The following is a 15980-nucleotide window of genomic DNA, read 5'->3' as shown; positions in this document are numbered from 1 at the left end:
CTTGTTAGTGTCGCCGTATTGTAGTGTCTTGGTTGTTGGCGTGTGTGGATGTGTTGTTTGTGTGGGCTTGGCCCGTAGCTGTAGTTTTTCGCCTAAAAACTGGACACTCTCTTCTTAATTAATGAATGAGCCAAAGTTTTTACCTCCGTTAAAAAAAATATACGGGGTAGGAACCGTATGCAAGTCGTGGCTACATAATTAAGTTACCTAGCATATAATAGTTCCCGGATGAAGCTCGGTGATCACATGTATACATGAGCACGTGTTTCCTATCCGACACGTGTCTAACGCCATTTGTTCCATCGATAGCTTGTGATCACATGAATCGAGGTGGGAACGAGCGCGTGGTCCTAAAATAAAGTTGCTCCCTTCTTATCCCTTTTCCTCTTCCACGAGATGCACTGCAGCGGTCCAGCGAGAGAGTCTGGCCCCGGCCTTTGCCGCCCACGCGACCATCCACGCCATCGCTGCCCATCACATTCGCTCAACCTCTATATCCTCGTCTTCAGTCGCCCAACCGCCCCAACCGTGGACGCTGATGTTATCAATTTGATCAACTTCTGCCATCGTTCTGACGCACAGCGAGGATGCGAACAATTGCAGGGTGTCGCGGATTCGGCGCCCACATCTCGGCTTAGACGACGCCGACGTGAGGCACAACGAGGCCATGGAATGAGCGGCGCATCAAATAGTCCCCGTGCTCGAGCAACGCCGCCCCCATGGCCCCGCCGCCTAGGGACCGACCTCGTTGGCGTGGTTGCCTCTCGGTCTTCTGATAAGGTGCGAACTTCGTGTCATCGGAGTAGGCACGGCAACTTGTGCTCCTCTCCCTCTAATCTTGGATCGAGCCTTATCTTGTGTGCCATCTGTACTAATCCAGCTTGATGGCGTACCTAGTAGAAGCTCACTTTATAGTTTGGGCTAGCAGATAAATTATGGTCTAGCTAGACCAATCTACTGGAACGCGACCAGGACCTGACCACACCAACCAAGCCTGAGCTAGACCTGAATTCAAAGCACCGTTGGGGCGTTTGGTCCGTAGCCGCGGCTAGGTACAACGAACGTGCCACGTCACATCCGTCACCCTCCGTTTTTGAATATAAACCGACAGTTTTCGCGTCAGAGAGCTTATCGCACGCTTCCGTCTGTTTCCTGCTTGTCGTCGCTATCTGTGTTCCGCTCACGGGGGCCGGCGATCTATTCTGCGGTGGTGCTCTGGAAGGTAGCTCATTTCTGGGGCGGCGGCACTGACCGAGCGAGCGAGAGCGTGCCGTTCTATCTACCGCACGACGGCCGTGTCACCGTCGGTGAAGTTTGTTGGGATTCACGAGGGTCTGTGAATCCTTCCGAATCTCTTGGGAGCGCTACTGCCACATACAGTATTCGTTTATCATGAGAATCTTTTGAAACCTTCGCAAAAAAAAAGAAGAGAATCTTTTGAAACACACGTACGAGAATAGTATAGATGCTATATTTTGGCTATAGCGCTATAGCACACAGACGGCCGCGAGACATATGTTACAGAGGTGCTGATGACGTACATACGTATCGGACAGAACTAATCTCTCCGTTTTATGAAAAATATTTTAAGTTTGTTTAAATTTAGATGTATTTAAACAATAGATAAATTCAAATTTAGATAAAATAGTATATTTTATCAGATAAAGGGAGCAGCATGAAACATGGGTTGTTGGTGGCTGGAAGTAACACAACGAACATGGTATTCAGACAAACAATTTCCGGCGATGTCCCTGTCCTTTCACCAGATGGGAAGTAGGAGTAGCTATGCCGATTAGGAGAGGGTGGTTTTACTGCCATTGGGAAAGGCACAAAAACTATTTTCCATTTGTAACCATGACTGAATGATCCAACAATTGATAAACCATCAAGTTAAATATTCAGTAAAATCAATTTGTCAATCCTCACATAACGAATGGTATGGTACACACGATAGTAAAGAACATAAAAGAAAATTGCAATAGCTTGTCAAGACGACATGTGTTAATTACACGATGGCATGAGTTCAAATAACAAGCTATGCACCCGGAATGGCTTAATCTCCTTTTGCGCTCGTTAATGATAGAAATATAAGAAATATTTAAGTTCCACATAATAACAAGATCAAGATCACGTGAAAGGACTTGGTTCGCCGTATCGTTTGTTTGCATAGGCCGAGTAGTATGATGGGATGAGTGCGGGCAAAATAATTCTATGGGATCTAGTCCATAATTTTATATGTATGTACCAAGTCTAGCAATTGATATGCCATATGCGTGTTAGTTCATATTTAAAAGTAGAAAACTAAATTTCTTTTGTTTTCCTCCCTGTCTCCTAGCCACGTATTGGTTGTTGAAGTTGGTCCACGCAGGTGTATATGTGGATCAGGTCTCATAAAATTATTTTTCAAAGGGTGAGGTGACACTTCTAATCTCGTCACCGCTAAAGGTCAAGCAAGCACATCTCAAACATGTGGCCTCAACATGCAAGAATTGAGATTTCTATATAAATCAAAACTATAAAACAATTTCAATATCATCTCAATGCTACACGGAAAAAATTACTACTCCGTATGTTTGTGTTTATGATATGAGTCTAAAACAAGAGAGACGATGACAAGCAAAACCACGTGTACATAGATAGGGTTTTAGACCTACAAACCATCCTTGCCGCGTCAGCATCAACTGAATCCACTCATACATAATGCTGGCCAGGTTCTCCTCCCTATAAATCTTGCCAAGCGCCGCACCCAAAACCCAAAATCCCCATCCTCAAATCGCGGACCTTGCACACTGCACTGCAGCAGCATCAGCAGGAGGGGAGCACCGGAGATGGTGGTGAAGAGCGGGGGAGTCGGCGCCGCGGACGAGGGGGCCGCGGGCGCGGCCGTCCGGCGGTGGGTGGAGGCCGGCGGCGGGAGGCTGGTGCTGGACGGCGGGCTGGCCACGGAGCTCGAGGCCCACGGCGCCGACCTCAACGACCCGCTCTGGAGCGCCAAGTGCATCCTCTCCTCCCCGCACCTCATCCGCAAGGCAAGCCCCCACGCCACCACCTTGCCCTTTGCCAGTACGGCGACTCCTTTTTTTTTTTTTACTATTCTACTTGTTTTTTGTCTCTAGCATTATGATGGAAACGGAGGTTTTCTCCTTGATTCTTGGTGTTGCTGGGTTGCTGAAATCTAGCACTAATTTTTTTTGATGGGGAACAATTTACAATCAGCTCACCTAAACTAGTCAACAATATGAAATCATTTGATCACTACTCACTAGCTTACAAGGTGGTTGGGACTAGCATGTATAGATTGGTGTCAAATGACACAAATGGAATTTTGCTATTTCCCTTTGCAAATAAAGCAATACTCATAAAAATTCAAATTGACACCGGTAAAATCAAAGGAATGCCACCAATGAAGTATTTTCCTGGCTTCGCCCCTGGTTGGGAAATGTTTTTTTCCTTTCCAGGGATGCTGGAAAAATACCCCACAACCCGCACAGGGCAATAGCACCTGATGCGATGGTAGCATGGGCTTAGGCAAAGAAGAATTCGTCTATCTTTTCTTGTCATGCTTTTGGCTAGAGAAGAGAGATAGAAAAAAAGAGGAAATTTCATCATGATATGTTTGTTTCTAGATTTTTGATATTTTCTCGTGTTATTAGAAAAGTTTAGAACATTGATACGAGTGCAAATGGCGGTGTCCGCCATTATTATTGGTTAGCGAAAAATTATTGGTTAGCGAAAAGTTTAGAACATTGATAGGTAATCTTCTTTTTCTATCAATGCATCGAAACGCAAGGCTTTTGCGTTTTCGCAAAAAATTATTGGTTAGCAAAATTAAGCATTCTTTTTTAATTTTAGATAGGGATCGATTAACAACCATCTCAGCTGAACAAGTCAAGATTATGAAATACAGAAACAATGAGGTCACTAGCTTTCAAGGAGGTTGGAAAATGTTCCTTTCTTATCCCAGGGATGCTGGAAATAGCACGTGATGTGATGTAGCATGGGCTTAGGCAAAGGGGGATTAGTTTCTTTCTAAGCCATGCTTTTGGCTGGTGAAGAGAGAAAAGCAAAAGGAAATTCTAGTTCTGTGTATATATCCACTTATATGCACTGTGATGCTACAATTTTGATGCGCATATGAAGGACAGGACTGGAGGGAAAGCTACTTACCTGCAAAAGATGGTTTGGTGTTGTAGAATAAAGCGTGTGCCAGCTGTCAAATTTTCCTCGAACCTCATACCATTCAGGAATCAGAAATAAAGCTTATACCCACATGCCAAATTAAAAACTTTAATTAAGTCTTTGTCATCCAGCTAGGCCTGAAATTTCTAGCATGACATCGACTTCTAGGGCCACTCTTTGTCGAGCTTGAGACTATCATGTGACAGTGGTTTGCTAGTTCCTCTTACCTGGCAAATGCACTGGTCTGATCTACACAAATATCACTTCGTTCCACAATATAAGGCATTTTAGCAAGCTAAAATAGTTTGCTAAAATGGCTTATATTGTGGAACGGAGGTAGTAGTTTTTACTTTGCAATCGAGCAAGCACTAGCCGCTAGGATTAATCCTGAACATTTGAGATTCAGGACCCATCTTTTACCTGTCATGTAGATGCTGAATACGGGTGTCCAGGTTATTCAGATTTAACTATATACTGGTCTGTAAATCCATTGGTAATATGCAGTTACTATCAGGACAACCTGCAAACCAAATCGGAACAGTCTGCATTTATAACAGAAATTCACTTTATTGGGTTTGTACTTTCTTGTGTTTAAACTGTTTATTATGTGTTATTCATATTCATTTTTGCTCTACTCATCTAGTAACTGCAGCTCATCGAAAAAATTGTTCTTTCACATGTAAATAGCCATTTACGATGCTTATCTTGGTATGCATATGATGAAACAGGTACATTTGGACTACATAGAAGCAGGTGCGAACATTATAATCACAGCATCATATCAGGTTCCAAGATATGCACTCTTCCTTCTTTATGTTTCTGTGACATTTATGAACATACTGAGAGTTACATTTCATTTTCCAGGCTACAATTCAAGGGTTTGAGTCCAAGGGATTTTCAAAAGAACAAAGTGAAAATTTACTAACCAAGAGTGTTGAGATTGCACATGAAGCACGTGAGATGTTTCTGAAGCAACATTCAGATCAATCCACTCCCATGCACCGTCCTATTCTGGTTGCTGCTTCCATAGGAAGTTATGGGGCTTATCTTGCTGATGGCTCTGAGTACAGGTAATTTACTTCTTAAATTTCAGTTCCCCACTTTACTTTTGGAAACTACTAATTGTTTCCGGCTATCACCAGTGGGGATTATGGTGAAGCTGGGACACTTGAATTCCTTAAAGATTTCCATCGGCGAAGACTTCAGGTTCTTGCAGAGGCACGTCCTGATTTGATCGCTTTTGAAACAATCCCTAACAAACTGGAAGCTCAGGTATGCTGAACTTTACTGCTGTTGGGGATATGCTACGTCAAATTTTGCAGTAGATTCTTGTGAAATAATATCTGATAGTTTTCTCGTGATGGATCTTTTAGGCATATGTTGAACTTCTTGAGGAATGCAATATAAGTATCCCTTCATGGTTTTCCTTCAACTCGAAAGATGGAGTTCATGTTGTGAGTGGAGATTCACTAATTGAATGTGCTACCGTTGCTAACTCATGTGCAAAGGTTGGAGCTGTTGGAATAAACTGCACGCCTCCAAGATTTATTCATAGCCTGATACTCACGATGCGGAAGGTATAAGGATATTCCCTTCTTTTTAGTTGTAAACAAATGCAAGTTAAGCTGCAGTTCTGTTTGTTTGACTGAGTGTGTTTTGCTCCATAACCGCAGGTGACAGACAAACCAATTTTGATATATCCCAACAGTGGAGAAAGATATGATGCCGAGAAAAAAGAGTGGGTGGTAAGTATATCTCAATGCACTTATGCACATTTTCGGTCTTATTCTTTTGAACAAAAAAAAGTCTTCAATCAAATACCTAAGTCTAGCTTATTTTCTGTTTACTTCTATTTTTTCATTTTTGCACTCCACTTTAGATGGAAAAGTAATGTAAATAAGATGGATGAATGTGTCCACAATGATTTTGGATCTGTGCAAAAAAAGAACTTCAGTTTTTCTGTCCAAGACTTAATAGCAAAAAATAACCTTATTTGTTTTCTTCGAGTGCATTTTAAAGGGGCCATTTTCATTTTCCCTTGATCAACATCTAGAACTATACACAGAATCCATCCTCTAGCCTGTCCAACTTAGTACCCCTGAGCTAGAACTCCAGAACACTGAAGATATACCTCATTTGGTGTGCAGGAATCTACGGGTGTTTCGGATGGTGATTTTGTTTCTTATGTAAGTGAGTGGTGCAAAGATGGGGCTGCGCTTATTGGGGGCTGCTGCAGGACAACTCCAAACACCATCAGGGCCATAACTAGAACCCTTAACCAGTTCTGCCCCGCACCATAATTATTCGTGGCATATAGTTGTGCCCTCCTTGAGGGGTGGTTTTCCTGTTGTTGTCCTATGGAGATGTTCTGGAGATTTAGTAAACAGTGCTGTGATGTTCTCCTGGAAATGAGACAGTTTCTTCTTCCTTGGAGATGCGACCGATCAACGATTAACAAGAAGTAATAGCAAAGTAAGTTCTACTGAGGAGTGAGCGAAACGATCTGCGGCGATGTTCATGACCCCTTATTAGCTATTAAGACAGTCCAAGACTATGTATGTTATACACAGAGTTCTGGAGATGTTAACCTGGAATAAGCTCTTATGTTGTGTACTAGTACTGCCTTGTGTACTATGTATGGTGTATGTTAGCATGAATTTCTCGCTGAAGTGAATACTTCCTCTGGGGTTACCACTAGCTGTGCTACCAATTTACTACTACTCATTTGGTCTTGGTAGATGTTCTTTTCTTCTTCCCCTATATATCTTTACATGACAAATATTTGTCGTAAATCTGTACAATATCCGTAAGGCCTACAGGTGTACTTGTAAACTGGTTGACAAAATTGGTGTTTCTTTCCACCAGACGAATCGCCACAGTGAAATGGCTCTGGCTTCAAAATGTAAACCACACTTCAGCTGTTCTTCAGGGTTTTCAAAATACGGGAACGGACAAGCTGCTACAATCGCTGTCATCTGCCACCTGTTAGCTGAGATGAAGAAATGAAAGAATCAGACGCCGGTTCGAATGTTGCGACTGTCATCTTTGCAGGGAGACCTGGCAGCGGCGCCTAAAAAAAATGCGACTTGGGGGGTAAGAAGCCCTCCAAGCAATTCAATAGATGGTAATTTGGTGTGTACGGCGAGAGAGCGGGTGCTAGCACTCGAACTCATGATCTCGCGGGTAGCATAGGTCTCAGCACCGGCGACCATCCGGGCTATGCCTCGGTTCACCTGGCAGCGGCGCCTCAAACCGCAACATACTGACTGCATGCTTGATACATGGCCTCAGGCTACGACGGTCAGGGTGCGCACACCATAGCCCGGCGATCATCACACACTCCATCTCCCGGTCATCGAACTCCATATTGAGCCGCAGATCAGCCACATCGGTGATCCTTCCATTTCCTAATGCATTCTGGACCCATTGCACAAGATGGATCACGTCATTCATCTTCTTCTCGAGCCACTGCGGGCCGCCTACCACATGCGATCTCCAGAAGAACCACGCCAAAGCTGTAAACATCGGATTCGGTACATGTCCTCCCAGTGAGCACACACTCAGGGTCCATGTAGCCCATAGTTCCTGCAAGACCTGTCGTGTACGGTCCTCGTCCATGGTTGACGAGCCTCGCAAGACCAAAGTCACCAAGCTTGGCGCTAAAGGACATGTCTAGCATTATATTGCTTGGTTTGATGTCCCGGTGCAGAACACATTGTTCTCAATCTTGATGTAGGTAAAGAAGTGCAGAGCCTAGTCCGAGGATTACATCGTACCTACATGAAAGCGGTGTCACGGATGCAGTTGAAACAACTAATGTTGGCAAGCACAAAGTATTATTTAATTCAGATGGAGGGGAGATGAATATTACCTGATTTTCCATGGCAGAATGTTGTTCGCGTCATATAGATGGGTGTCAAGACTTCCATTAGGCATCAGCTCATAGATGAGGAGCAACTCGTCACCACCATGGCACGAACCGATAAGCTGTACAAGGTTTCGATGTCGAAGCCGGCTTATGATCCTCACCTCGGAGACATACTCCTTCGTCCCTTGCTTGGAGTCCTTGGACACTCTCTTGGTTGCCACCTGAAGGTTTGTTTCCGTGAGGAACCCTCTGTACACACAGAGCCAAAGCCTCCTTCCCCGAGCTTTCTCTCATCGGAGAAGCTGTTTGTTGCAATGGACAACTCCTTATATGGGAATCACTTTGGCCCAGTCCCTTTCTCGAAGTCGTCTTTTATGACCAGATCATCATCCGACAGTTTACTATCCTCAACCATTTTGACTTGGCCTTTCCATCGCCGAATAAGGAGCAAAATCAAGAAAACCAGAAGAATGATGAAGAAGGACGCAGAACCGGCAGACAGGCCGATCAAAAGACCTGGTTTAAGATGAACATCGATCAAGCAATCTAACTTTGGATTACGTGCAAGATCAAGAGTGCAACGAGGGCGAGACTAGCATGTAAGACTTATTTTTGGAAGAGAGCCCCCACTGCACCTACATGCCTCTATGTAGATCTTTTTCCGGACTTTTTGGAGCAGCATATAAATATCTAAAATAGTAGAGTTTCGAATTTGTTGTTGGTCTGCAATGTTCAGGTTTATATGATTAGAGTGTGATTATTACCTGTTTGGGAGAAATAAAAAAAAGAGAAATTTCTTGAAGTGCTGCTACCGAGTTTTGCATCAAACATTCGCCTTCATTCGAGGAAAGCAACCGCGAAAGCGGGATCATTAAGCGGAAGCAAGAATGTGGTTTATCCTCATTATTACCTCCTGGTCCTGGCACGTCGATGGAGGCAGTCCTGTTCCATCAGGTGGCAGGGTGATGTCGAACGCACCTATCTGGTACCTCAGGTAGCAGCTGCACCCCTTCATGGCGCCTCCGCTTCTGTTGGTGAATAACCGCGGCACCACTGCCGTGTAGGTTGAGATGCACCTCTTGCACTCACCCGGCCCCAGGTCCCTTGTGCACTGCCCCAGCCGAGTTAGAGCATCTCCACTCGCGTCCCCGTAGCAGATTCGATAGCGATTTTAGGGCCAGAAACGAAAATAGTCTTACACCAGCGCGTTCCAAACGACGCCGGCGATTTTTCGAACCCAATAGAAGCGCCGGTAACTCCGTGCCGGCCACTTGGCCAAGGACGCGAATCGGGCGCGCCGGCGCCTCGCGAGGATGAAAATTTTGGGAGTGGAAGCCGCCTGTCAGCCACACATCCCCAAATTATACATCTTCTCCCCCAAAACCCCGTCCCCTCCACCGCTCATTTATCCCGCCCGCCGCTCCATCTCCCATCCAGCCTCCAACCCAAAAAACCCTCGCCACCGCGCCATGCTACCGAAGAGAAAGGCTCCGGCGTAGGAAACGAAGCCGCCAACGAAGGTGTCGCCGAAGCCGCGCACCGTCGCGCCGAAGGAGAAGCCAACGACCATGTCACATGAGGAATGTGACAAGGAGATAGAACGCCGATCCTTCATAACGGCCGACCGCAGAAGGCGCCGCTATCGACGCAGCGAAAGCGGTGGCCACTGCGGAAGCGTGCCTCAGCTTGGGCGGCGGCCTCAGCAACATAGCGAGCTCACCGTTGTCGCCGGGTTACTACGTGGGGTACAACACAGACGGGCCGTCGATCTCGCAGATGCGGCTGTCGCAGATGGATGGCCGCGCCCGCTACTCCCCCGAGTACGGGGACAGCGGCATGACCGTCGACCACAACGCGTCGTTCTCCCCAGATTCAGTGGCGAGGGGCAGCGGCGCCTTTCGCTTCCCCGACCTGAACTCGTCGCTTGACCTGCGCTGCACCAAGGGCAACGTGACAGACGGCACCGGCCTTCGCCGCCACCTCTTTCCAGACGATGGCAGGCACACCCACCAGGTGTTCGGCAGTGCGTCCGGCGTGTCCATTGGCGAGGAGGAGGTACGTTTCCTTACTTTTTATGTGTTATGTGCATCGTAGACACCGGCGGCGACTGAAAGTAGGTAACTTGATGCGTAGATTGCCGCCGGGGAGGAGATCCTCAACGGGATGATACGCGGCCATGCCTACGAACCCCCCGTCGACGAGTATGAAGAAGAGGCCGAGGAGGACGAAGGTGAGGAGGAGGTCCAGGAGGAGCTGATCGACGCCGACACCGGCGTGACCACGAAGATGACGCGCAGGCGTTCCAGCGGCACTCGTGGTCCGAGTTGGAGGTCTTTGGAGGATGAATGTCTCATCGAGGCGTGGAAGCAAGTGAGCTTTTTCCCCATCACCGGCTGACAAAGGATTAATTTGTCAATGCCTACAGATTGTAGACTAGGGTTTTGCTAGAAGTAGAGGGCAAGTAGATCTCGAAGGTTTCAGCCGAAAAGTACTCGCTGATTGTAAAAACTAGGGTTCTCTTGACAATAGACTCGATCCTTTCTTCGTCCCTAGACTCCCCCTTATATAGGAGGTGGAGCCGAGGGTTTCGTAGTATACAAGTTACAGAGTTCGGGAGGGTTTCATACCCGTCCCGTAAGATTACAAGTCTATATTTCCTAATACAATCTATCTTTCCTTAACACTAAATGGGCTTCCGAATCTTCTTATTCTTCGAGTCCTGGGCCTTTAGTAAACCCCGGGTACTATCTTCGGCAGGCCCATTGGGGATGCCTATGTCAGTAGCCCCCGAGATTTTTCTTGAATCGAAGAATCAGGAAAAATCTCCAACTTTAATCATTCAATAATCTTGTAGAATTTATCGCATATCTTTTGGATACGCAAATACTATATTGTACAGGGATAATGGTAGTTGGGGCTAGTTCATCTGACGGATCAGGTACTAGTTAACTGCTCTAGTGGCAATCCGCAAAAACCTACTTCAAGATCACGTCCCTGGACATGATCTCGGGATACTGGTGTAAACTTCGACGGGTGCCGCTTAAGGTCTTACCATTCCGTCGAGTCCCGAGTCATATTTTATCGGGTACCTAACACGTCCGTTAGGATTTTTCTTCGTATCCGTTGATACGGAAAAAAGTAGCAAACCGCCGCCGGAGACGGTGCCACGCCGCTCGAACGGATCTGGGGTCTTACCTTCGCAAAGTTTTGCGGCATTCAGAGATTATTCGCGACTTTTAGCGCTCTGAGAATATATTGTCGAGTGCTTTTCGACTGTTGGAATAGCACATTTTATTGAGTCATATTTGATGACTTACTTTTCCTTCCCGATGGGAGTATATGTAGAGTTATTTTGTATAACTCGAAATATACTCACTTTTTTTTTCTTTCTCTATATTTTTGTGTAATTTCATCGGGCACGCGAACAGCGTTCCCGATGGGAGTAGCCCCTGAGGCTACAATCAAGGACTTGTGCTTGGTTGTAGGCTCAACAAATTAATATCTTCTGTCGCTATATTGTTATTCCTTCTCGAGCTTTTCACATCTATCGGGTGCGCGACCAGCGCTCCCGATGGGAGTAGCCCCCGAGGCTATGAACAAATGCTTGCATTTGGTCATAGGCTCTCGCCATTTCTATTTTGTCATACTCGAATTTTTCTTTTTTCCAAAATAGCCCCCGAGCATTTGGGCAAAAACTTGTATTTGATCAAAAGCTCTCGAAATAACCAGTAATCTTCTGCTGTCGATTATTTTTATCAAGAGTCGTAGTCGAGTTTTTTACTGCACTATGGTGACATCATTGCTGATGATAGCCACGATTACTGTATCGGGAACGTGCGAGAACTGGTTCTCTCTCTGCCTTGTGGGTCCTTTTTCCTTATCCAGTTGACACGTCGCGCAAGTGGGGGACACACGTCCTCCACTTTTTCCGGCGCACGCACTGTGTCGCCTGTCTCTTCTTTTCTCAGTAAAAATCCGTTTTTACCCTTCGTCCACGTGTTCTTCATCTGCGCCGTAACATTTCCATCCAACGGTTGCGTCGATTCACCACACCTCTATTTAAGTCAATCGTCTTCTTCCTCTGGCACTTTCGCTTGCGCCGCCCATCTGCTTTTCCTCTGCAAAAACTCCCCACTGCGCCCAGAGTTCCTTGTGCTCCATTGCTTGTGCGCTCTTCTCCTCCATTCCCGTTCATGCCACCGCGCAAACTCACCAGGCACAGTACCCCTGAATCAAAGATGGCAGCTGAAATCTGGGGAGCTTGGAGTGGGAGAGATCCAAGATCTCCCAACAAGATGTCAACATGCTGAAAAAACTTGGCATCAGCGGGAAGCAAGACGCGCTGCGCTTCCCCAAGGAAGAAAGCTACCCAGCCCCGCCGATGCAATATCGGGTTAGTTTCGTCGACCACCTCATCCGTGGTCTTTCCACTCCCATCCATGATTTCCTTCGTGGGTTGCTTTTCATGTATGGACTGCAACTTCACCTCTCACTCCAAATTCCATTCTCCACATCTCTATTTTGATCACATTGTGCGAGTCTTTCCTTGGGGTCCAGCCTAACTGGTCCCTATGGAAACGTATCTTTCTTTGTCACCGTAATGGCTCTTCCAGTGTCGCCTATAACATATGCGGCGTTGTGATCTGCGTCCGCCCCGACGTCGAATACTTCGACGTCAAATTCCCTGATTCAGTTCAAGGGTGGCGCAAAAAATGGTTATACATCCGCGAGGAGAACCATGGCTCCGTTGAAGACAACATCCCTCCTTTCGACGGTGCCGAGAAAATCTGTCGCCGCCGATCTTGGGATGCAGAGGCTACCGACGCAGAAAAAGCGGCGACAGAGGCCCTGATGACACGCATCCACGAGCTCCAGAATACTCGAGGACAAGAATTGTCGGGTATCCAAATCACGGCGTATTTCCTTAGGATTAGGGTGCAGCCTCTTCAAGCTCGCAAAAACCCCCTTTGGATGTACGCTGGCAATAAAGATGTGGATTGTCGGCTGATTTATCCGTCAATGACTTGGCAAAACTTGTCCGGAAGATCTCGTCGCTGAACAAGAAAGACAGTGTCCCGACATCTTGCGGTGTGACGCCATATAGCGCCACCAACGCACTTCCACAGGTAATATGTTGTTTTAACATTAGCTTTATTCACGTCTTTATCTTCCTTCTGTCTTCTTCATACTGCTTTTTCCTTCAATCGTTTCATGCCGATGTTTTTCCTGTCTTTGAATAGGACCACGCAACTGTGTCACCTCTTCCTCCCCTTCCTGAAGGTGGGGAAGTCGAAGAAAGGGTTGTTGTTACCGACGACAACCAGGGTATGTCTCGCCCTGAGAGTGAAGCCGCGGGTTCTCGAAAATCTGCGACATCCTCTGAAAAGGACGCTGAGGCCGAGGCAACATCGTCGACACGCTCTCCTCCTTCAGCTGCTTCTCCTAGGAGCAAACGGAAGAGGGACGAGGCTGTTGACACCGGCACCTCCAAAGCCGGTGCTGCCCGTGCCGAAGAAACTGTGCCTGATGCTAGGAAGAAGGCTTTGGATCTTTATGAAGCTGCTCTTATCAGCTCGTAAGTTTGTAATGCACTATATTTGTGTCTTGTCGATACTTTTTGAAGTTGCTTTTTTTACCATGTCGCTTTATTTGTTGTAGTGGCGATGAAGAGGGGGATGCACCTATTGACGAGACTGCTCGAACCAGCTGTTACCCTCCAAAACCCCCCGACGGGCTTTGGTTAAGTAACACGAAGAGCCGGGAGGCTCCTAGGGCCGCTTAGTGGATCCCTGGCACCTCGCGTCGTCCCGCAAATCTTCTGGCGCGCGTCCTGGCGGTTGCTCAGGCGTGCCACCTGACCTAGACCTGGTCAGGAAGGTGTTAGTGCTTTGATTGTTCCTGCATGGTAGACACGTGCACATTAAATACGAGCCTTATCGGCTCTCGAGGTTTCCTTGTGGATCGGCTCAAAGAGCCGATCGCCCCATGGTCCTTGATGGATTAGCAATGGCATGGGGATCCCGCTTGATCAGGACAAAGCTAAAGCGATCCACGACGGTTTAGGGTTTTCACCGCATAATCGGAACGTCCTACGTGTGATCGGGCCTAGCAGCTACGAGAGACGGTGCAAACTACCCCTACGAGAGGCCTAAAAACCAACATAACGTTGATCCCCGGAACATCCCTCGCATGGACGGTAAACAGCATCTAACGCACCACCGGATCCTCCGACCCCAGCATAAGGCCTAACTATGCAGATATTAAACTAATCCCTGCAGATGCAGGGAGCAACCGTAACGGATCGGATCTACTAAGCATGATCAAGCAAGATGCTGCCCTTACGTCTGGATAGACGTAAGGGCAGCTAGATATGCAAGGGTTGCACTACGATAGCATATTACGTGAAGAACAATGCTAACCCTAACACATCTAATGATAACTACGTTGCTCGCCATCAAAAAGGCTTCGATGACGAGCAACGCATGAACAATACTAAGCTTTACGCTGCCTAGATCACGAGATGCGATCTAGGCAGCATGATGCTTACCGGTAAGAACCCTCGTAGGAAAGGGGTGGCGATGCGCCGAGATTGGTTTGTTTTGGTTGAACGGTGATTGTCCTCCTCTTTCGATAACCCTAGATACATATTTATAGTCCAAGGGACTTTCTAATTGAGGCGTGCACCTAACCGTGCACGGGCCGGACTCTATCTCTTTAATCTAGATTACAACACGATCTAATATGTTACAGATACACGGGCAATTAAGCCCAAACTCTTAGCGCGAGGCCGCTTCGAAGATGCTCCACGTGTACGTCCTTCCAGCCCATCTTCACGTACGGCCCAACTCTTGATTTGGCCAGAATCGGGTGGTAACACCAGCACGTCTCGTACTTTAGTTGTCTCAGAAGCTCGTCCTGATGGCGACGAAACATCACCTCCTCAACAAAACCCGGAACATCCAACGCCAGCTGTGAGCCCCCAGGCTCCTTCCCCGAAGAGAGCCAGGATGGAATCATCCAAGGAACCAACCATACTAGCTGGTTGTTCCTCGACTCCTTTGATGGAAGAGGTAAATTGTTTTCTTTTGTCCTGTATTGATTTTACTGCTTTGAATTTCCTTCTTTTTCTTCTTGATGTCGAGTTTTTCCTCCTCCTACATTGATCCTTCTTGCATGGTGATTTCTTCAGCCTTTCATGAAAGAGCTCATCCGCTTCGGTACCCAATTTATCGGGTACCGCGATTATGCCGCCAAACTTGAAGGTACCCTCTTTTTTCCTTGTCTGTCTTTCTTTGTCGAGTATATGCTGTCACTTTTTTGTGCTACAGTACTTTAGTTGTTTGTCTTATGATGGCAGAAAAACATGCGGAAGCCAACAAACGCGCTGACGCTCTTGCTGCTGAATTAGAGCAAAGCGAAACAGCTCGCATGAAAGCTGAAGCAGATGCTGCTGCCGTTGAAGATCTTCAGAAAAGACTCGACGATGCAAAAAATGCTCTGAGCGAAAATGTAGCTCAGCATTCTGCTCGTGAGGAAGAAATCCTTAGTCGACTGGAATCACAAAGTCGACGTTTTTTTAGTAAGTGCCTAGACTCTCGTTGCTTTTTTGAGTCGTCTTTGTTCCCTTTTTGCTTAACCAATTCTCTCTTATTTTATTCAGGGAGGACAAATCAAGAGTATGAGCTGGAAAGCCCTGAGGGTGACCAGCTCCTTGATGCCCTTTCCCTTCTTGAAATCCATGGTACTGAAGCCCGTGACGGCCTTGCTAAAGCTAGGATTGGCCTGTCGCGGCTTTTTCCATATTTTTTCAAGAAGAAGGAAGAGCCCGCAATTTTTATTGATCTTGCCAAGTGCTTTTCTTCCCAAGAGGACCTTGGGCTCCAACTTCGCCAAGAAGGGTTGAAAGTTGGTGTCGAAGGTACAATCACCTTGG

At 46.7% G+C, this 15980-nt stretch overlaps 1 protein-coding gene and 1 pseudogene across 1 annotated transcript; one reads left to right on the top strand and one right to left on the bottom strand.

The window, feature by feature from the left end:
• The first annotated feature begins 2813 nt into the window (after window positions 1-2813).
• On the top strand, window positions 2814-6795 carry LOC124652416 (homocysteine S-methyltransferase 3). Its single transcript, XM_047191426.1, has 7 exons — window positions 2814-3029; window positions 4908-4964; window positions 5044-5249; window positions 5322-5451; window positions 5553-5756; window positions 5853-5924; window positions 6327-6795. Exons 1-7 carry the CDS (start codon window positions 2829-2831, stop codon window positions 6477-6479), a joined length of 1023 nt encoding a protein of 340 aa, XP_047047382.1. The 5' UTR covers window positions 2814-2828; the 3' UTR covers window positions 6480-6795.
• A 355-nt stretch (window positions 6796-7150) lies between these two features.
• On the bottom strand, window positions 7151-8535 carry LOC124658112 (annotated as a pseudogene).
• Between the last annotated feature and the right edge of the window lie 7445 nt (window positions 8536-15980).

Source organism: Lolium rigidum, chromosome 5 (genome assembly GCF_022539505.1).
Source record: "Lolium rigidum isolate FL_2022 chromosome 5, APGP_CSIRO_Lrig_0.1, whole genome shotgun sequence".
Lineage (NCBI taxonomy): Eukaryota > Viridiplantae > Streptophyta > Magnoliopsida > Poales > Poaceae > Lolium > Lolium rigidum.
Note: the sequence above shows the minus strand (reverse complement) of the source record. Positions and strands in the feature narration are given on the sequence as shown.